Source organism: Sitophilus oryzae, unplaced genomic scaffold (genome assembly GCF_002938485.1).
Source record: "Sitophilus oryzae breed Bouriz unplaced genomic scaffold, Soryzae_2.0 scaffold_111_pilon_pilon, whole genome shotgun sequence".
NCBI lineage: Eukaryota > Metazoa > Arthropoda > Insecta > Coleoptera > Curculionidae > Sitophilus > Sitophilus oryzae.
Genome location: NW_022145749.1, coordinates 3,466,833 through 3,491,318, shown reverse-complemented (window position 1 = coordinate 3,491,318; position 24,486 = coordinate 3,466,833). Strand labels below are relative to the sequence as shown.

At 32.7% G+C, this 24,486-nt stretch overlaps 1 protein-coding gene across 2 annotated transcripts in view; it reads left to right on the top strand.

The window, feature by feature from the left end:
• Positions 1–22,199, top strand: part of LOC115884053 (fibrillin-2-like) — a 108,009-nt gene extending 85,810 nt beyond the window's left edge. For both annotated transcript variants that reach the window (XM_030902512.1, XM_030902506.1), the window contains exons 23-29: positions 3,722–3,991; positions 6,670–6,891; positions 7,369–7,489; positions 9,512–9,782; positions 11,470–11,572; positions 14,262–14,386; positions 21,604–22,199. In XM_030902512.1, the coding sequence (XP_030758372.1) occupies positions 3,722–3,991; positions 6,670–6,891; positions 7,369–7,489; positions 9,512–9,782; positions 11,470–11,572; positions 14,262–14,386; positions 21,604–21,873 (1,382 nt within the window). In that variant the 3' untranslated portion in view covers positions 21,874–22,199. The remainder of the gene's footprint in view (positions 1–3,721; positions 3,992–6,669; positions 6,892–7,368; positions 7,490–9,511; positions 9,783–11,469; positions 11,573–14,261; positions 14,387–21,603) is intronic.
• The last annotated feature ends 2,287 nt before the right edge of the window (positions 22,200–24,486 follow it).

Genomic DNA, 24,486 nt, shown 5'->3' with positions numbered 1-24,486 from the left:
CAGTTAATTTTCACTCGATTTTTCCTCCACTTGACTTCAAAAGACACAAAACACATGTAATAACACGAATCAAAATGCATCATCTTCCAAAACGCAGGGTATTTGACAAAAGTTGACACAAAATTAGAACCTCTAATTTGGCAAGACTTTGACAAGCGTCAAAAATCTAAAGGCGAGTTCATACGCATCGGCATCCGTTTGTCGTTCATCGTTCCGTCAAACCAATAAAATTGAAATACGATCTGTCATTTTTTAAATAAACCAATAAAACTGGTTAAAAACAACAAGAAACGACGCATGACGGATTTATATTTAAACCCATCCATAGTTAACTTAAAAATTATTAGAAACTTTTTTTAGTAAAATAAATAGATTGGTATGGGACGTCATCTGCTTTTCTTCTGTCATCGTCTGTCGACATCTTACCTGAGAAAAAAAACAGAGTATACCATGTGAACTAATCTGTTCAAGGTCACATAAAACTTAATTCCAGTGCCGTGGTGTTTCAAGTCATATAATAATCAATATATAATCTGTTGTAATTTGTTGTTTTAACTGTCAAAGTCTTGTCAAAACATATATTTGGTTATAAATATAAAATGGAATGCCCCATTCTTTGAATAAGAAGACTAAGGAAGGAGCATAATGCTATCCATGTATTCATGCATGGTGGGCGGAAAAGGCTCCATAAAAGCTCTCTAGGGTGGGGATCATTGACAGTTCTGTTTGGCGATTCATTTGACACATTTGAATTTGATTTGAAATTTTGTGGATTTGTCAGTCTTTATGGAGCTTATTTTATATTATTTATTATTTATTCTACTACTGATAGTTGTATAAAGGTAGTAAATCTAGATGGAAATTGTGGCAGAACTTAAATTAACAGTGACACTATCGCGATTTATCGAAAAAGACTCTAAAATAGTTGGTTGCGTAGCGTGCGGTAGATCTCGGCAAAAATTAAGTGAAATAATGGAACAACTTTTCGCTAGTAAGTGACTATATAATATACATACGTGTAGTAAACCGATCATTTATGAAGTTCACTTAAATTAACTAAATTATATATTTTTCTTGCATTTTAGCTTTTATTTATTACTTGTCAAAGATTAGATGTCAAAGAATTTAGATACGTTAATTTGACTTACCTGCTTCAGTAGCGTATCGGATGTTTGTGTTAATAAATACTTATTATAACTTGTCTATTTTTATTAGAATTCTATATTTTTATAACAATTTTAATAACTACCAACATTTATTCACAACGTAAAATAAAACAACAAATTATTGAGTCTACCCCACGTCTACCCTACATCATAGTTTTACATTTTTTAAATAAAATTAGAACGACACTGATAAACCGGAATTTAAGTCGGCCATCGCGGTGTACCTAAGATTTTTGATATGGTCCTTCCTTAGTCTTCTTATTCAAAGGCCCCATTGGTCGCACTGCAAGCACACCAATGGACTGACGCACAAAAACGAATCAATCAAAGAAACGCGATATAATGTCGTCTTTATTAATCACGCTAACATTTTAGAATAAGTAGGAGGAGCGCAGGCAGATGATTAGACCGGGCCTTTAAAAACCTACGTCTGCGGTAAAAATTTAGGATTTAATGTATAAATGATAGCGCGCGTGTCGATTCTAACTTCATCAAGCGATGAATCACTCCCAAACATTCGTGGCGTTTACTATATTAACATAATTGCTGTATACTGCATCACAGACAAAGTCCCCTTTATATAGAATTGTTTTTAAGCTGTATATCTCTGGCTGTATTCCGATTTCTAACCTTGTTTCTGGAATTTTTGTATTATTACATATCATGGTTCTTGAAAAATATCATTATCGTCATCAAATTATTTGAAGGGTCCAGGAGAAAAACTTCATAAGCGCCAATATCTTAAATTTAGGATTTTACAATAATATAATAGGTCTAACTGATACCTACAAAATGTATAAACTCTGCAGGGCAATAAGTTGTTAAATTCTATGATATATGCCTAGTAAAAATATAGAATACATGGAAAGAACCTGATAACCACCAACCGTCTAGTGCTCTCCTGTAAAATTAGTAAAATGGTGCTTATCATGCTTTTCCCCTGGACCCTTCATTTGGTCTGTATGTGACTCATCTGTCGTTCAATGTCATTTGTGTCGTAAAAAACTTTAACTGTCCTTAAACCGTTTAAAGGTGGATTGTCATATTCAGTGCACTGTGCAACGACTGTGTCAATTTGAACTGAATCGGTCATCGTATTTTTCCATTCGAATTGTATTTGAAATATCTACTATTTTTAGGGGCAGCCTATGTTGCGCAGACTGTAAATATATGCAATATCGCACAGTCGCCGTTTTTTTTTTCTAAAGCATGCCATTTTTGACATATGACACAAACATATATATTCTTTTTAAATGGAAACCATAATTGGCCATGACTTATAAAAAGCGCCATTTTTTAAGCTTCACAGCGTTATTAGCTATATGTTTTTTTTTCTAAAAATTACTGAGTTATAGCCAATTCTTATCATTTTGGGCTAATTTCACTTAGTAGGCATGGTATACTTAATCTTACTATGATTTACAACTTAAAAAAAGACAAAATATTTTATTAAACGGTTCTTTACAATTTGAATTAAACAAATTAAAACTTAAAAAACTAGTATTACTACATACACTTTAATTAATTATTTTAACAAATGTTCAAAAAAACCGCCATTGTCTTGAGTACTTAAAGTGCATCTTTTTAAAACTGAATTACAAGCTTTTCTCACAGAACCTCAACATTATTAGACTTCTCCCGTACCACCTTTGCGAATGCCTATGATTCATAAGTTCTCCTGTAAACCTTGTTGTTAACCATACTGCATAGAAAAATCTAAAACAGATAGGTCAGGTGAGCGAGAAGGCTTATGCAAATGGTCCATCTCTTTCTATCCCTGAGTTGCATAATTATTATATAATATTTGTATGAATGTGATAGTTTGAACAAAATCACATCTCTGAGAGCAAGGACGATTGCACTTCTTTGCTTGGCTAACTAAGTGAAATTGTTTAAAAAAAATAAGAGTTTGTCTATAACTTAGTAATTTTTCGAAAAAAAAAATTATATATAACTTATATTGCTGGAAAGCTTAAAACTGCATTTTTTTATGAAATCATAGCAACTATGGTTTCCATTTAGAATAAAAAACATATGTTTGTGTTATATGTCAAAAATGACAGACTTTAGAAAAAAAACGGCGATCTCATTAAGGATGTGATTATCTACAACTTTTACCTGATTTTTTTGTCTAAAATAGATTATAATGGAATTAGGGAGCATTTTTAAAATAACCGAAAGTTGTTTATTCAAAATATCTAGTAAGCCATAAACTTTTTCAAAATTCCGAAAACTGCAATTCTTTTCCCATTTAACCGACTCTCTAGCTCCAGTAATTTCCAAGATACACCATGTATATAGATTTGAATTGCTTATTTCGCCTTTCAACCTTTTAGATAGTTTGTATATTTAGAATCGTTATAATTATTGCAAGTTGATTTTCTGTATGCCAAAATAGTTTTTTTCATGACCCTAATTGTCGCATCTACGTTTGGAGAAAAACTAACCTTCAATTACAAGTTCATCATTGAAGATCCTTAACTAATACATATGATACAATTATCAAATTTATTCCCTTTGGCTGTTAGACGCTGTATGACTGCAAAATATTATAGGTAGTTTTCGGTGCGATTGTCAACCCGGATACGTTTTACAAAGTGACAGGAAGACATGCAAACGAGGAGAGGTGTACCAGTGTCGTATACCGGCAGCGCCAGAAAACGGAGTTATGAGATGTCCAGGATATCGATCTGACTACGGTGAAGCGGTACCGGCAAGTACTAAATGTAATGTATGGTGCAAGGATGGATTTTCTCTCAGAGGAAATTGGCAAAGGAGTTGTAACGAGGCAGGCCAATGGGAAAATTTAGAAGCACAATGTGTCCGTACGTATTTTGAAACAGCCTATAACTTGTTTTTGTTTAAAAATCCTGGAAAATGTGGAATTGCATTCTGATTCTTATTATTACACTATAGAAATATCTCACAGAAACGTCTAGGAGAAACAAATACTAGCTAATAATTATATTTTAACCGAATAATGGGGGGATTAAATGTACGAGGGTAATCCGCAAAGTTTCATCGCTCTAATAGAATTTTTTTGAAAATTTATTTTATTTTTCTGTATAATCCAAGCGAAACCACACACTTCTCCAAACAATGCTCCCAACCTCATCAACCTCCCAAAATATTAGTTTGTTTGTGTTAACAAAATAGTTGTTTACAACGGCAAAGCCGTCTTTGTTCTATAACAATCCTTCATCTCGGAATTCATATCCGGAAGTAAAAAGCTGGGAGCTAAATATAAAATGTAAGGGATGTATATATATAAAATATAATATAAAATGTAATAAAACAAGTTAGAGAGCATTTCGACTGACCTAATCGTCACTGTCATGTATCCTCTTGTTGGATAGACTATATTATATCCCTATATCATATTATATGTATACTTACATGGATAAGTAAATCACTATGAAAACTGTCGCAAACATATCAACGACTTCCATTTATCTTCTTTTTTTTGTTTCACACGCGGTGCTTCTACTCTATCTATCCTTGTCGAGGACCTATCGTCCGCGCGCCAAATTTGAACATTAATTTTAAAAATTTAATTTGTAAAATGCTTATATCTGAACAATAAATTGAATGTTTACTGTCACAAAAATTAAATTATATAAAAAATACACTTAGCCACTCCGTACGAATATCAATATTCTTAGGAAATCTAACCAGAAAGTATGCATGTGGCTTAATATAAATAAAAGAACAACTGAATACTTTACTTGCTTATGAAAAGATAATTCGGAAACCTTTATATTAGAACTTTCACACACTAAACATTTTCTACTCATTTTTGAGCCAGGATGATTTATAATTATTGTAATTAGCAACAATTAATAATTATTGTAATTTTTCAATGTTTTACCAAAGAACACATCATGAACTTTACGAAAAATAGGATATTTTATGTTTTTCGGCCATTTATTCGTGATAAAATATGAAAAATTGTGGAAGTTATCGTATACGATTTCAAGTTGAATTTTAACATTCGCTAACTTTCAAACGAGTCGATTAAATAAAAAATCATATCAGACCTTTTTTGATGACCATTCAATTTCCTACAAGAATATGTATTTATTTTTACAATACGCTGATTTGTCAGAACGCAATAACATTTCGAAAAAAAATTCACCGTGATATTTAAATGGGAAATAGAAAATCACGATGAGACACCTCTTAATATTACTATTAAGATCTCAAACTTTACTAGAATATTTTTCATCGTCGTGAATGATACTTTCACGGTATAATTAAAAGAAAAAAAAATATTTTTTTGGGTACACCCTAATATACACGGTTGGTCCGAACTGTATTCCTGAAACTTCGGCAGCCTTTTCTGCAGATAAAAATAAATAAAAAAGTTCATATAAATGTATGCCCTAAAATGCTTAGTTTCGGATATACAGGGTATAAAAGTTTCATTTTTATTTTTATTTTTTTTCAAATAATTTATGAAGTAAGGTAAATATTTGGATGAAAATTGGTGTCTAGGAGTTTTTTGACATGAGAAATTTGATTTTGATGTCAATATGAATCCTACTTGTAGAGGGCGCCACCTACATATTTTTAACTGGTTTGAAGAGTAATAACTTTTTGTCCATACCTGAATAAAACTACTGAGTAAAACAATATACATTTACGAAATTTTTTACGTAAAAAAGATCTTTTGTGAAAAATCGCTACGAGTAATGGTTCTCAAGATATTTGGAATCGAAATTATCAATACCTGTCATCATTGACATAATAATTAAACATGCTGTGTGGCTAAATAGTTATTAGACTGAAATCATAAGTTTGAAATGTTTTTGTGCCAAAAGTTCAATAGAAACTGTTTTATTATCATTTTTTCGCAGAAAAATTTATGATTAATTTAAAAAAAAATACCCGAATTTATTATTTCAGTCAAATAACTATCTACTCAACGTGTTTATTTTTTGTCAATATAATGACATGAATTGACTATTTCCATTCTAAATATCTTGAGAACGGTTACTCGTAGCAATTTTTACCAAGAGGCACTTTTTATGTAAAAAGTTGCGAAAATGTATATTTTTTCACTAGTACTTTTATACAGGTACGGACGAAAAGTTATTACTCTTCAAAACAGTTAAAGCATGTGTAGGTGGCGCCCACTACAAATAGGAGTCATACTGGCATCAAAATTAAATTTCTCATATCAAAAAACTTTTTTCTTGACTGACACCAATTTTCATCCAAATATTGATGTTACTTCAGAAATTATTTGGAAAAAATCGAAATAAAAATGAAACTTCTACACCCTGTATCTCCGAAACTAAGCATTTTAGGACATACATTTATATGAACTTTTTTACTTATTTTTATCTGCAGAATATACTGCCGATGTTTCCGGAATACAATTCGGACAACCCTGTATATTTTTAAGTCGCTTTCTTCGCATTCTTGGATATGCAATTACTTTAACAGACCAATTTATTCTATAATCTTTATAAACAAATAATTATTATTAATATTATTGCAGCCGCGGTACCAAACTACTGTCCTAGATTACCCAGTTTTAACACCGGATGGTTCGTGCCTGGTATTTGCAATACCGGCAAGATATACCCAGGGGAGACGTGCTCTATCCAATGTAGACTTGGTTATAGACTATTGCAAAACATAGAATCGATAATCTGCAGAGAAGATCTAAGTTGGTCTAGAGAACTGCCAGTAGACGTACTAGAGAAATTGTGTGTCAGAGGTAATAATAGAAACATATAAGTTGTAATGCCGGGTCCAGACCAAGGCGACAAAAATTAACACGATTTTGAGACAAAAACAAGACAAACTTGCGACAAAAAATGGGGAATTCTGATAAGACAAACTTGAGAAAAATTGTCCACACCGCAAGGACAAAAGTACAACAAAGTCAAAAGTTCAGTTGTTGCGAATGAGTTTTATTAACCATGTGTGATTTCACTGGTCTCCTACTGTTGGCAAAACACGCCATCCACACTTTACCGACAACTTTGATCGTTACCGACTCGAGACGTGACATTGAAAAGTCTCCGAATTTTGAAACAAAACAAAAAATAAGACAAAAATATCGCAGAAATGTATTGGATTTGTCGCAATTTTGTCATAAAACATGAATGTTTCTGCCTTGTCGTTGTTTTGTCTGCTTGGTCTGGACCCGGCCTAAAGAACGAGCGCTTTTGTTTATAAATACTTTTTTTAGAAACTATTGATGTGTCCATTACTTGCCCACATAATGGTCATGTTCAATTTACACTGCCACCTGGACAAAAGAGCATGAGTGTTTATTTTCCACGGCCAGAAACTAACGTTGATTTTGAAAGGTAAATTCATTTCGAACAGCATTTATGAATTTTATTGATAAATTAAATAATTTAGTTTTTTTAATAATTTAACTAAATATTTAATAAAAAATGTCTATACCTATGTGGAGGATTCATCTCTCCAAAAAAGTTCTATGGGTATTTCGCCACTGCAAGAAAATCTACAAAATAAAATAGTTATTTTTTGTAAACACTGCTGCGTTAATCCAACGGAGACTAATTGCTGCTAATTGTCAGCAATGGTCAACTAATAAACAAATTTTCCTAACGGACAAAAAATGCTTAACGTTTCGGAAAGTATACCTCTTTCCGTTGGAAGCAAAAAAAACACACAAAGAACAAAGAAAAAAAAATATTTAAAATATCTAAATGCAACTATTCGAGAACCACTTTAGTTTCTTTAAAACCGATACATCTACAAAAACCGTTGACGTTCTGTTAAAATGACATTATATCAAGTTAAACTTTCTCTAAAAAAAATAACAAATACTATCTGATAGCAATTACTTAATAAGGTAAAACCAAAAAGCTTAAAACTTTCCGTATGATTATTTTTAATTTGTTTTTAATTTTTATGTATGTTATGTTTATTTATGTTATGTTCTTTAAAATCAAAGAAGCGATTGCCATACATTACTGACATCTACAGATGCATGATCAATACATTTATTTTTATTAGATTGCATTAAAAAAACCTCTTTTATTTTTCTTTTAGAGGCTATCGCTTCTTTCATTATAGTTTTGGCGTTGTTAAAATCTATTCTGTACCCTGTATCACATGAATGCTGACAAATCTTATATTTGTGAAAGTCGCCCTTTCTTAAATAATCTTTATGTTCTTTAATTTGAGCATTTAAGGGTCTAGATGTTTCACCAATATAAAATTTATCACTATCACATGGTATTTAATATTTTATTATTATATAGGGTGGTCCGAATTGTATTCGGGTAACTTCGGCAGCTTATTCTGCAGATATAAATGAATAAAAAAGTTCGTATAAATGTATGTAGTAATATGCTTAGTTTCGGAGATACAAGGTGTAGAAGTTTCATTTTTATTTCGATTTTTTCCAAATGATTTCTGAACTAACATCGATATTTGGATGAAAATTGGTGTCTGGAAGTTTTTTGATATGAGAAATTTGATTTTGATGACAATATGCTCCTACTTGTTGATGCCGCCACCTACATATTTTTTAACTGGTTTGAAGATGTAATAACTTTTTGTCCGTACTACTGAGTAAAAAATATCGAGGGGAAAATCACTGGCAAAATTTGTACGCTCAAATTCCCTTTTCGTGAAAAATTCCTCGAAATTCCCCGCGATACCTCGAAAGCTCTATAACTCCTACAACCTCTCAAGAGACATTTTTAGGTAGAAAATAGCGGAAACGTATATTTTTTTACCATATACGTTTAGCTTACCATAGCTTTACCATATACGTTTACTTATAGTCATATACAGGTACGGACAAAAAGTTATTACTCTTCAAAATAGTTAAAACACATGCAGTTGGCGCCCCCTACAAGTAGTAGTCATATTGACATCGAAATCCAATAACTCTTATGTCACAAATACCCAGACACCAATTTTTATCCACATATCGATTATAGTTCAGAAATAATTTTGAAGAAACCGAAATAAAAAAGACACTTCTACACCCTGCATTTATACGAACTTCTTTAATTATTTTTATCTGCAGAATATGCTGCTGGATACAGTTCGGACCACCCTGTATATCACCACATTTCATTCATTTTAAAGAAGTAATACAGAATAGAGAACAGAATTAGTGTGTTTATTCCATAAATTTTCAATATTCTATCGCTTTTCTTTTTTTAAAGTAAACTATAAAATCATTATTTTTCCACCATCTTTGTACAGCGATATCTTCCTAATAATTGACTTTTGACCTAACTTTTATATAACACACTGACCTTTATTTTGAACAAGGAATCGTCCCCTTAAATTTTTCGCATTTGTTTTAAAGTAGTCTCTATATTAAATATATATTTTAATAGGTACGTTACCTCAGAGCCAGCATGGGCAAAACATCTCCAAAACACATTGCCAGCTGGCAGTACAGAAATTATATTTACTGCATCGTATTTGAATCGTACTGCATCATGTGCCCTTGTTGTCGAGGTTCAAGACAAAGAAAGTCCGAGAGTTCAAAATTGTCCCGAAAATATCGAAAGGTCTTTGGAAAGTGGACAGACTAGTCAAATGGTTCATTGGAGAGAACCACAATTTGATGATAATGTAGAAATAGCTCATGTTTATAAGTCAAGGGTAACTATGATTAATGAATATTATTTTTACATAGTTTTTCTTATCTATAGGTATATTTCGAATTCATACTAATTTAAAATATTTAAAAAATTTATTAAATTATTTTCAACACAAATTATTGTGCTTTTTTGTTTGGTTTAAAAGTTATAGGAGTGAGCCACTTTTGAAAAGCATCCGATATACAGGGTGTCCCAGGCAGAGCGTGCATTAGAAGTTTCTAGAGAACTACAATATCTAGATTAGAGATTTTTTGCAAATCATTGTTTTAAAACGTAATCTATCGATTAAAAATATTTTCGATATGGCGGCACTTCCGGAAATGCCGGAAGTTGACAGAACTTTTTTATTTTAAATGGAGGCCCCCGTTTCATTACATAATTTACATCAAGTAAGTAACATCATCATCAATAAAAATTCTGAATTTTTATTGATGATGATGTTACACTCTATATCTAACATTAACCATTTCTGAGAAAAAAAAATATTTAAAATTTTTCGACGAAAAAAACTATTCAAAACTACTGTCAAAAAAAAATGTATAGCCTAAAAGTCAAATTCAGTGATTACCACAGCTACTGTGATATAAAGAAAAGACACCTGACTATCTATTTTAAAAATTAAATTGTAAAAATTAAAATGTCATATAATTATAACTTAAAAACGATTTATTTTGGGTATAGGTACATGTACAATCAAAAAGTAGAATGTAGAATGTTTAGGAGGGGAGTTAATCACCGCGACCTTACAGATCTATTGTGTGAATCCCTTTCTTGAGTTATAACGAGGTATAACTCATCTTACAGTCTCAGGGCTTTAACAAAAGCCAGTATCTGAGACGATTCCACAGAGGCCAGCTCAAAAAGTAACGAATTGGAAAACATTTTTACTAGTGAAATTAAAAAAGTGGGTTTACATTTTAAAAAAATGATTTGTGATAATTTCTTTATCGCTCAATTCCATGACAGCTGCCGCCATTATTATAGGATATTCGAACAATTTAATTTTTGAAATAGATAGCCACATGTCTACTCTTTATATCACAGTGGCTGTGTTAATCACTAAATTTGACAAACGCCTATACAAACAGCTTATACACATTTTTTTGACAGGCAGTTTTTTTCGTCCAAAAATTTTAATTTTTTTCTCCAAAAACTGTTAATGTTAAGTATAGAGTGTTTAATATAAAAATTCATAAAATCATTTAATTATGTAATGAAAAATGGGGGCACCCATTTAAAATAAGAGAGTTGCTGTCAACTTCTGGTATTTCCGGAAGTGCCGCCATATTGAAAATATTTAGAGATCTCGTAAAACAATGATGTGGAAAAACTTTCCGATCTAGACATTGTTGTTCTCTATAAACTTCTAATGCAGGCTCAACCTGGAACACCCTGTATAACTCTGTAGGTAAACGTCAAATTCAAAAAAATTATAGATATGAAAAAAAAGTGTTTTCTTTATGAAAAGAATCATATTTGAATTTTTTTCTTATTCTTTTACATTTCACCTAATTCTCTGAGCGTATATTAATAAGGTACGATTGAAAAATCTGCCTCTATCTAATAATAAATAAGGGGTGCAATACATAACAATAAATAGCTTTTTGGTGTTCGTATAAATATTGTTAGTATAAACTATTTATGGTTACCTGCACCCTGCACCCTGTTAATGGTATAATGATTTTTAGGTACCTGGAACAGAGTTCGTAACCGGTCTCCATCATGTTAATTATATTGCTACAGACACAGCTGGTAATAGAGCATTTTGTCATTTCACCATTACTGTTAAAGGTAACAGATTACAAAGAAGAAATAATATAAATATACTTTATTTATATAAGAAATATAGAATAAGACCGAAAGAAAGGCGTCGAGTTGGCTTGAAAATAAGTATCGATGGCATAACCAATTTAATTTTACATACGAAATGACAGTGATCTTCATTTTCAAGCCATCTCTGACGCCGTTTTTTTATTGAATGATACATCTGTTTTACTTAATATAAAGTTCAGCTTTTACTAGTGCCAATAAGTCAATAATGCTTGCCTGAATATGCAGTATTTAAGTTCAGGCTTGTTCTTAATTTGTATATCGAAAAAAAACGGCGCTAGCTTGGCTATGAAATGAAGGTCGCTGTCATTTTATATGTAAAATTATATAGGGAATGTCACCGATCTGTAAAGACGTCGTTTCCAAGGAAACACTGTTCGTATAAATGTATGTCATAAAATGCTTAATTTAGGAGATACAGTGTGTACAAATTTCAGTTTTATTTCAATTTTTTCCAACTAAGGTCGATATTTGAATAAAAATTGGTGTCTGATTTATTTTTGACATAAGAAATTTTATTTCGATTTTGGTCAATAAGTCTCCTAGTTGTAGAGGGCGCCACCTAGGGGAGGTCGGGGCATGATGACGAACGGGGCAAGATGACGAAGTACTGATTTAAAAAAACTGTACATCCTAAAAATCCCATTTATTTTTCTATAAATTCCTTTAGGTGTATAATACGTCGTTACACATGGAGCTATCACTTTTGCATCGGGTTTAAAAATTCATAACTGCTTTTCACACCTGTTAGATGTAAACATCCAGCTCCAGAAAATAAGCGATTTCGCAGGTTTAAAGAAAAATAGAAGCCCCTTTCATAGTTAATCTTGATTATTGTGAACATTTTAAATATTAGAAGGTAAGATACAACCTAATTTCACTTAATTAACAATTTAATTTTTGCTGTTTCCTAAAAAATGTTTCCTGGGGCAAGTTGACGGAGGCAAGATGACGAATTCATCAACTTGCCCCACTGTGTATTAAATTAATTAAATTGGTTTTTTGATGTTTTTAGATGGTGAGAACTTATAAACACCGTACAGATAGACGCTCTTGGTCAGAAGACGTGCTAATTGCCGCGTTGCACTCTATTTTGCACGACCATAAGCCAGTTAATGCTGCCAGTATTGAGCATAGAATCCCGGAAGCAACATTAAGACGTTATATAAAAAAGCATAAATAACAACGAACCAATTCCTCTTAGTGATGGGAGATTCAGAAGAACGTTTTCTGATGCTCAGGAAGCTCAGTTTGTGACCTACCTAACTGACCTGAGTATTAGAGCATTGTTAATTAGAAGCAGAAAAGCTTGTTAATTTAGTTCTCCCAGGACCCTCAGGATTGAATAAAATGGATTCTGCAAAGAATAAAATCTATGAAACACCAGATGCTAAACCCGCATTGCTTTCCAAAAAAAAATCAGCCGGCAAGGTCAATGAATTTGTCTTTTCCTGGACATTCAGGCCTACATCAAAAAAAATCTGCAAAAAACAATGAAGCACAAGCTCTTGGTACTATAAGTTCATCCAGCTCCAGTCAAACAATCTCTAATGTTGATAGTCGAGTTACGCTACTTGAAATGAAACCCTTTCCCAAATATACACGTCCCGTAAAAACTACTAAAAGAATTAAACAAAGGGCTTCTGTCATCACCTCAACACCCAACAAAGAAGAACAGGAAAGGAAAAACAATGAAAAACACTTAAAAGAAATTAAAAGAAGGAAGGTTGATTCTGTGAAAGTCAAGAGAAATGTATTTCAAGAAAATCGTGAAAAGCAGGTAGGAAAGAAGAAGAAAACTAATGACATGTTTTGTCCTTGTTGCCAGGAATCCTATATTGAGTCTCCTACAGAAGACTGGACTCAATGTAACACGTGCGAGATCTGGTGGCACGAGTCGTGCACAGTCTACGAAAAAGATGCCACATATACCTGCGACATTGTTTATAATCGTCATCTTTCCCCTATAGGCTCGTCATCTTACCCCGGTACTGGGGCAAGTTGACGAAAATGCACTTTTTTGTTGTGATTTTGTGTTGTCTTTATATTTTTTCAAGAGTACACTTTTATTTTGTTTTTTATGTTTCATTATGTACCTGAATAAATGTACTAACAGATGAAATGGGATCTTTTTTTTAAACCCGTTAGTTCGTGTTTTGGAGCCTTTTGTATTTTACTTCTCCAACTTGCCCCAATATCCCCTACATATTTTGTACTGTTTTGAAAAGTAATAACTTTTTGTCTTTACTTGTATTACATAACACACATTACATTACATTCTTTACTTACTTTACATAAAAAAAAGTTCTCTTGATAAAAAGGGCTACGAGTAATAGTTCTCAAGATATTTGGAAACGAAATAATCAATACACGTCATTATTGACAAAACGTTACCTACATCACCACATCGAGATCAAATTTCCCATGTCAAAAAACACCTAGACACCAATTTTCATCCAAATATCGGCTTTACTTCAGAAGTTATTTTGAAAAAATCGAAATAAAAATTGAAATTTCCACACCCTGTATTTCCCAAACAAAACATTTTTGGACATAAATTTATGCTGATGTTTCCCGAATACAATTCGGACCACCCTGTACATAATAAAGATCGTATTAACAAAGATTTAATTAAACGATTTCATTTTAGAAAACGATTTAGAAGTCAGGAACTCGCTGCATTCACATCAAATTGAAAACTATGTAAGGAGGAAACCAGAATCCGGATCATATTATAAGGCAGTTTTAGTATGCCCCAGCGGTGCTCAATATGATGTAAGTTAAAAATAAAAAAAATTATACAGAATTATTCTAGCATCAATTCTTCAACTAAAAATAGACCGTATTTTACATACATCCGCTAATCGTAGAAATGTCGTACACACGCTTCTAAGCCTTCTAAAATTTTCTTAAGATGGTCCTGGTCTTATCGTCAGTTAAGATCCTGAGTCTCTAAAAGTTTCTTAAAGCATGCTTATCCCTAGCATATATACTGATGTCGTTGGACTTGCGGATTTTCTAGAAGTATTTTATGTTGGCTGTCTTGATCTTACTTTTTGCCTCTTCAAATTTTCCGTAAAATCTCCCAATAGTTTCCTAAGTTATTCTATTTTCTTCACTTATTGTCTCCTTACAACCATAAAAGTTCTCTGACCCAATCTACAATCTTCAGAAATCCACTTAAATTTCTTTTTAAAATTCAGATAGTCCCACATTTGAAACCAATTGTTACAGATTCCGTGATTCCTTACAACTAATTTATTACACAGCTAAAAACATATACACTACCTAATTTTAACACTATCTTAAATAAAAATTATGTTTCAAAATTTTACGAATTCATGTCGACCTGCACCATAGAGCATTGATCTTTCCATCCTCTTCGTCATCGACTATATATAAAACCCTCTTATAGAAATCTTTTGTTACGGTTTGGTTGTTTCGTACATTAACGAAACATTTTGATAGGGTTTTTTATGGTTTTGATCACCGTAATACTACGTTTTCTCGAGACGACATCCAAAAAAGTAACAAAATGTATTACTTATGAATTAAAATAACAGGCAACAACAGTCACTACATATTATTTAAAAAAAAAAGCAAAAATAGGACATTGCATAGTCTCATTTGTTGATTTTGGCAAAGCTTTGGCTTTAACTTATTTTAAAATGAGAATCATGCAATACAGAATTATGCTAAATTCAAGAAATACTAAAGACATTTATTTAATAGCGATCTGAATGCCAATTTTATGATAATTTGAATGCTATCATTATGTAATCTTTATTTGGACTAATTAATTAATTATAATGTCTAAATAGGAAAAATAGGACACTGAATAGTCCGATTTTTTTATTTTTGCAAAATTTTTGCTTTAACGTATTATTAAATTTATTTATTTAGCGTATACAGTACACATAAAATCACATGTTATTATCGCAGCTGTAAATATACTAATAATAAGAATACGAACAAAAATTGGACATGTCAAACACAAAATGTAAAAAGGAAAATTTAATGTCACAAACATCTAGTCTTTTTATATAATCAATCGCACTTGGTGTTGCCTTCAGGAAATCTCCAGAATCTCCCTCATATGCCGTTAAAGCGCATTCTTCTCTAATATGTCGAATAGTCTGTCGTAGAGCTCCACAATTACATACCGGAGTGGTGGCCTTTCCTCATTTATAGAGAATCCATGCACCTGCCATGTTCGGTTCTCAGCCTGATTAGAGTTACCCATATTTTGCGAGGCTGCTCAAAACCAGGAGGAACTGCTGAGATACATGTGAAATCCCGATTTTGTGGTGGAGCGTTTTCCATCCATTCGTTTATCCATGCTTCATATAAGTTAAACTCTGCATTCTCGTCAGTATTCCCAAGTGTTTTTGATGAGAGCGGTGGCTTTCTTGAGCGGAGTCTATTAATATTTAAATCTGCTATGTCACAATGTACTGGTAGTTCCCGGTTTAGCAATATATTCTTGTGCTCTCTATGTAAAGCCTGTTTTCTCCTCAAGTTAGGAGGAGGTATGTTACTTAAAACAGGCAACCAGTATTTGGGTGTAGTTCTTATAGCCCCTGAGATGATTCGCATTGTGATATTCAGCTGGACATCCGCTTTGTTGACATGGGCACTATTCAACCAGACAGGTGAACAGTATTCGGCCGTTGAGTACACGAGGTTCAAGGCTGATGTTCTTAGAGTGGCCGCAGATGATCCCCAGGTAGTGCCGTATAGCTTTTGTAGTATGTTGTTCCGTGTGCGTATTTTTGCAGCAAGCTTGGTGAGATGGACATTAAATGACAGAGTTCTATCCAACGTAACTCCAAGATATGTGGGTTGTCTGCTGTGTGAGAGCCGCCTTCCCTCAAAGTATACCTCAAGTTCCCTATTTGCCACTCTGTTATTGAGGTGAAAACAAGAAGCCTCTGTTTTACAAACGTTTGGTTTAAGCCGCCACTTGCGAAAATACTCTGCTAGTACTGTCAAATCAGATGTTAAGGCTTGCTCAGTAACTTCCATTGACCTATGTCCGGTGGCTATAACCCAGTCATCGGCGTATCCGAACTTTCTATATATCGTTTTTGGTATGTCGGCTATATACAGGTTGAAAAGCAAGGGTGCTAACACCGATCCCTGCGGTAATCCATTGTTTAGTATTTTCTGCTAACTTATTTTCTCCCCCATAACAACCCGGAAACCTCTGCCACCAATCATACTATCAATTAGCTTAATGATCCTCAAACATGGTACTATTCTAATTAGTTTGTAAAGTAGTCCGTAGCGCCAAACAGTGTCGTAAGCTGCAGAGAGGTCTATGAACACTGTGGAGATATTTTCCTTTCTCTGAAAACCTGCTTCGATGTATGGTCAAAGACATAACTTGGTCCGAGCAACTTCGATTGGGCCGGAATCCTGCTTGTTCTATAGGAATGTTGGCAAATACAATGGGACTCAGTCGGTTATACAGTACTCGTTCGAAAAGTTTATAGAAAGAACTTAACAGAGCGATTGGTCGTTAGCTTTGTGGGAGATCTGTTGGTTTGCCTGGTTTTAGAATTGCTATAATTTTTCCATGTTTGAGCTTGGCCGGAAAGTTACCGGACTTCATTATAGCAGTGAAAAATCTTGCCAGCCATAGTTTTGTAAACCCACCAGCGTGAATGAGAAATTCAGGATGAATCCCATCAAAACCCGGAGATTTTTCGGGTTTCACAGCGGATATCGCCTCGGTAATCTCATCAACCGTGAAGTCCCTCGAGTAGACTGGATTGGTAGTGCAGGCAGCTTTGAGGGATCTAAGATCTTTTTTAATACGAGTGGTGGTTTCTCGATGAGTTTTTCCTTTAGATGTCATGACAATATGGGATGCTACTTTCTTGGGATCGATTGCTATATTTTCACGAAGTGGTCCTTTTCCGCCTCCCAACTTACGTAGGAGGGCCCACGCTTTTCTGCTAGATCTTTTAAAATCTGTATCCTTGGCTGTTTTCATCCACTTCTCTCGTCTGGCACTGTCCAGACTGTGTATAAGTTCGTCTGCTATCTCCCTGTCGCCACTAATTTGAAATTGCTCGTACAATTCTTCGGCGGTCTGGTCCCATCCTGGTAGCTGCGAAAACCTCTAGGTATATGTTTCTTTGCTGTACTAATAATTGCACCGACAAATCTCCCGTAGCTCTCCGAGGTTGGAGGAATCCAACCTAAAGTTTTATCCAGGTCTCTGGAATAGGTCATCCAATTTGCCTTCTGAAAATTCCAACGTGGTCGTGGGATTGAACATATTAAAGGGATACTTGAACCAATCTTTATTAACGCTGGGCGATGTTGGCTATGGGGAAAATCAGACAAAATAGTCGAATTGTTTCGATCGGATTATGTTTATCATCTGCGGTAATAAAACATAAGTCAGGATCGTAGTCCTGTCTCCAAGCCGCTGATCTAAAGGAGCCACGTTCTTTTGCGTCGAAAATCAGTTGTATATTGCTTTCCTCAGCCCAGTCAACAGAGGTTTCGCCATTGATATCGTTATCTCTATATCGCCATTGCGTATGGTGACTATTAAAGTCACCTATATAAATAGCAGGGTGTTTATGTTTCCAGGACATGGGGTGGCCAGTGTTTATTTGGAGGTTTGTAAATATTGCATATAGTTAGTTCTCCTACTTTTATTGTTACTTGGTGTATATTGTTTGCCACGGAAGTGGAGAGTAAGTGTGCGTTTTCAATGCTACTGCGCACATATGTGGCCACTCCATAGGCGTGATGGTATGTTACTCCTACAATATCATAGCCTGGTATTCTTCCTCTTGAGTGGAGCTGGCTTTCGTTTTCTGTTCGAGTTTCCTGCAGTGCGACTACGTCAATTTTGTTATCAACTAAGATTTGGTGTAGAATTTGGCATTTTGCTCTGCTAATACCTTCTATGTTAAGCTGGCAGAAACGGATTTGTGGTCCGATTTCTCTAGTCGTCTGGTCCTGATAAGGTCCATTTGTATGCTTTTTAGTCATTTTTATGTATATATTCTCTTTCTAATAAAGAAAAGAAAATAAAAATAAACAATGTGTACTTAGCCAGGAGATCTTACGATTATCTGGCTGCCAGCTGTTGCTAGTTCATTTAGAATTACCCAGGGTGCACCACGTGGAGGCGAACTAGCACTGCACTCCTGTATTATTAAATGACAATCATATAATACAGAATTATGCTAAATTTATGAAATACTAGGAACATTTATTAATTTTATGGCGATCTGAATGCCATCATTATATAGTCTTTATTATGATAGACTGATTAACTGATTAATTGATTAATCAATTAAAATGTCTAATTTATGTAAAACAGAAAAATTGGACATTGAGCGACCGTTAATGTTTGGCCGTCTCGTACATTATGGGACCATTTTGGTAGGCTTTTGTTATGACTTTGTACATTGTAACAATACTATTTCAAAAAAGGATATCCAAGAAATTAGAAAATTTATTACTTTTAAATTAAAATTAAATTCATCAACAGTCACTGCCGTATATTATTTTAAAAATTAATAACAGTTGTCTATTGTAGTACAATAAATGAATCAAAGTATAGACACCGAATAGTCTCAATTTTTGATGCTTTAACATATTATAATATGAGAATCATACAATATAGAATTATGCTTAGTTTAAGAAATACTAGACATTTATTGATTTTATGATATGCTATCATTATGTAGTCTTTGTTTAGACTGTCTAATTTATCTAAAACAAGCTGCTGCAACTGATTTTATATATATATATATATATATAAGTTTTTTCTATATATTTATTCAAATGCCGACACTTCCCGCCTTGACCGTTTCTGGTCTCCAACTTTCTATAAATTTTGAGAAATTACGACAACCTGCGTCGTAGGTACTATCCCTCTATCCTCTCTTCATCTTTAATTAAAATCATCGTATAGAAATCTTTCGTTAGGGTTTGGCCGTCTCGTATATACATTATGGAAACATTTCGGTAGACATTTGTTATGACTTTGTACATCGTAACAAAGTCATAATGTTATCCAAAAAATTACAAAATTTATTTTTAATTAAAATGGCATTTAACAGCAGTCATTGCTGTATATTATTTTAAATATATACAGGGTGGTACGAACTGTATTTCGGAAACTTCGGCAGCATATTCTGCAGATAACAATAAGTAAAAAAGTTCGTATAAATGTATGTCCTAAAATGTTTAGTTTCGGAGATACAGGGTGTAGAAGTTTTATTTTTATTTCGATTTTTTCCAAATAATTTGTGAATTAACGTCAATATTTGGATGAAAATTGGTGTCTGGGAGTTTCTTGACATGAGAAATTTGATTTTGATGTCAATATGACTGCTACTAGTTGAGGGCGCCACCTACATATTTGTTAACTGGTTTAAAAAGTAATAACTTTTCGTCCGTACCTATATAAAACTACTGAGTCAAAAAATATACATTTACGACGTGTTTTACGTGAAAAAGGTCACTTGGTAAAAATCGCTACGAGTAATGGTTTTCGAGATATTTGGAATCGAAATTGTCAATACCTGTCATCATTGACATAAATTAAACATGTTGACTAAATAGTTATTAGACTGAAATCATAAATATGAAATGTTTTTGTGCCAAAAGTTCAACAGAAACTGTTTTAACGTTATTTTTTGCAGAAAAATTTATGATTAATTTAAAAAAAAATAAAAAATTCCCAAATTTATTATTTCAGTGAAATAACTATCTACTCAACGTGTTTATTGGTAATTTTAATTCGTAAACTCAGTTTTTTATAAACTTTAGTATTTGGCATATTATACAGGGTTAATCGTAGGGTTGTTTTTTTATTTTAACTTTAAAACACCCTATGCAATAATTTCGTGTGTAAATTTTTCCTAAAATATAATTTTACGATGAGAACCATGTCTCCTGAGCATTTTGTTTTTTAGATCTTGTCAATACATGCCTTGGTTAATTTTTAAGAGCGAAATGAACTTGCCACCAACAATTTGCAATTTTTTCAATTATCATTTCTTTTTTTCATTTTTCAATGTAACAAGGCGGCTTGATGATTATTATGGCTGATTATTGTGAACTATATATTACTATGAACTGCCCATCATGTTCAATGTTTGGCAAATGCTTGGCAGGAGGGTTAGAGGTCGCGAAGCAATACCAGCTTCATTAAATAAACTTCGCTTGGTTCTTAAAGAAGAATGGGAAAAGATAACGCAATATGATATATGCAGCCTCAATGACAGTATGAACGGACGTATACAAGCATTTATAGCGGTCAACGGCAGCAATACAAAGTATTGGGGTATTTTTTACATTTTATTCTGTGAAAGTATATACTTGAGTATTACAGATGTTTTCTTTAATATCGTTAGTTCTATTATCGTTAATAGTATACAGTACCCAATGCAGTGAGTATAATATAACGTTACGACAATAGTCACCAAAACAATCTCCTCATATTAAAAAATTACATCAAAATGTATTGATTACTGAAAAAAATGCAAATTGATCGTTATCAGTTCATTTCGCTCTTAAAAATTAACCAAAGCATATATTGACATGAATCAAGAAACAAAATGCTCAGGAGTCATGGTTCTAACCGTAGAATTATATTTTAGGAAAATTTACACACAAAAGTATAGCACAGGGTGTTTTAAAGTTAAGGTAAAAAAACAACCCCTCGATTAATCCTGTATAATATGCCAAATACCAAAGTTTATAAAAATCTGAGTTTACGAATTAAAATTGATATAATTATATTCGGCTCTCTAAAAAATTCATGAAAATAGGGCTAAAAATAACAAAAATATAACACTTTAAATTTGACCAAAAATTTCTCCGTTGCGTTTTTTTGCATGTGTGTGTATTTTGGTGAATAGACCGGTATAATTTAGAGATATGAGAATTATTTTTTAGTTATGTAAATTGTCTTGCAATTGACTTGTAATATACTAACAGTAAAATATTTTTAGAGCCTAATAATAAGAAAACCTGAACCCGGCTGCAGATGGAAACATATCAAAGTGGATAGGCCCGAAGAACAGAAGCAGGCGTCTTCGATGTTGAACTACAACCGAATAATTCCTCCGCGGCTACGAAACCACGTCAATTCCTTCGCACGTCGAATTTCAGAATTGCACAACCAGGTGACAGCACCGCCGAGAATTTTCTCTGAAAGTCGCTTGCCACCTCATTTGAGAAGCCACAGAAGAAGAGAATTCTTTAAATGGAATAGAAAATAAATTAGGATTTAGAAAACGTATCTAATCGTTACCATCTACAGAATGAGAAGGCCAAACTGCTATGACTATTAAATCTGTGCATGGTAATATGTCCAGTATGTAAACAGTTCCTTTCATTGACTTCTGTCGTTGACGTCAATCGTAAACCGTGAGGCCTTCTCTTTCTCTCGATGACAACTATTTAATAAATTTAGGTAACCTTGGAAAATGCCATAATTTGTTTGGAAATATTAACTTAATGTCTCTAATGCATTAAACAGATATTGGTACCTACTCACATGTAATTTTCGAAATATTTTTTAATTAAAGAAGTGATAATAAAATTATATGTTTAGTGTTATTTATTCTTTTCCATTTTTACCGCTATTAGAAAGCCTTTAAAAATGGTATTCAGAGGTGGGATCTATTGTCTCTATGAGAACATTCTGGAGATTTCTATACCTATCTAGCTCAGTTTTTGAATAAAGAGCAAATTTTCAATAAAATGGAAACCAAGAGGGCATGGCAAATTTCTAGTGACAGTTACATAGTAGCTATTTTCAAAAGCGAAATTAATTTATGGACTTATTTAAATTTATACCAGTATACTTGTATTTAATTTACCTACAATAATTTAATAAATAATACACTACTCAAAACAATTATCCCATATTTTCTAAAAGAATATATTAATTTGAAAAACAAGACACTTTAAATTCCCTAACTTACGATTTTAAATAGTATGGGTACTGTGAAGGGAAATTCTATACAATAATTAAGCCTATGCGCTGACCTATAATTTTTAGTCGGCTGACTATTTAGTTGCAAAAGTGAATACAATACATACTTATGAAGTCGATCGGCAGACTATTTGATTGCATGTGAACGCGGCTCCATAAGAATATATTGGTTACAGATATGCAACTAAATAGTTGGCCCACTAAAAATTACATGTCTGTGCGTACCCTAATTATCCTAAAAAAACTTATAAGAGAAAGGCAGAAAAATATGAAATAATTATTTTTATTTAAATATGCGATAATTCTTTTGAGTAGTGTATTTATTGAATATGTGTGTATTTATTATTCTATCAACAAAACGAAGAAGTAGTTTTTTTATTTATTTTACGATGACTTATAGATATATGGATTTTCTATAAAAGAGCCAATTACGGAAATTCATTTTCTTCACTTCCAACGACAGGTTTCTGCCTAATAGGTTTTTTATAAACCACACTACCAGCTCTGGCGAAATAGGCCAAGTAGTTTTTCAAAGGAATGCTTATCAGGAAGATGTTAGGTTAGGCAGCAATTTTCCTCACAAAATAAAATCACTAGTAACATATCCATTCGTTCCGCCAGCAGATACAGCTTTATTTTTCTTGATAAAATAATGAATACTTACTTATTGAACTATTTATAGCTAAATTTAAGTAAAATGTTATAAATTATAAATAATAATGTCCATAAACTAATGTCGATTTTGAAAATAGTTACTAATGGTCGCTAGAAAATTGTCATGGCTGCACCAGCCATCGCACCTATTCTCGTTTATAAGTAGAGATACAATGATGCAGGTTTCACATTACTTTGCTACTTTTTTATGTAACTAAATATGCTACACATAGATTTGTCCTTGATTTCCTTCGTGTTATCTTATTTAACTGAAAACGAATTTTGAAAATTATTAAATTACTTAATTTAAACCGGCCGCTTATATGATAAAATATTAAATAACGTATTTTTTACCTTATTTGTGAAAATAAGTATGGAATATATTATATTTTAGAAAGCTGATAATAAGGCAAATAAAATGAAAAAATAATGTACAGGGTGTCCCGTTTAAAAAACATAATTTTGAATCATATTTCGAAAATGACAGCTCCCAGCGAAAAACTAGCCACGCCACTGGATTCTACATGGACACATTTTTCATCTTTTCGATAAGTTATAAGATAATCGAGATACAAGCGGTGTCGAAAATGCATTAAACTCAAATTTGCCTTGTATTTTAGGAATTAAGAAGACGAGTACAACTCTATGTGTAGAATATTTAGTTTCATAAAAAAGTATCAAAGTAAAGTGAAAACTGCATCATTGTATCTCTATATACTCATAACGGAGAAATTCCATAAAACACACGAAAATGGGATACACTGTACAGATGTGATGCGCAGTAGTGAACGCAACTTCTACCCGCACACTGTGGTCAATTTTGTCAAATTAGCCGGAAAAAAAATATTAGTGAAAATTACTTAACTTTGATTAATAACTATATCCGATTTTATATGTTAGGTATCATAAAATTACATTAATAATATAATTAATAAGAACAGGTCGTATACAGGGTGTATAATAATTAAAAACTTGGAAAAGTTTCGTTATTTTTTATTTTAAATAGATTTTGGTCGCGATCATTTGCATAAATATGTTAAATATTTAAAAATTATCATATTCTAAGAATAATACTATGGATCTTACAGATTTTGCTAACAATTGCTTTTAAAAAGTCAACAACCTCCAAGCATTTAATCTGGGCAATACGTCCTAAAAAATTGCCTGGACTTAACAGACGGACTACGACGGTAAATTTGTAGGTTTGGTAAAGTTGTCTAATGGTTTAACTATCAACTTA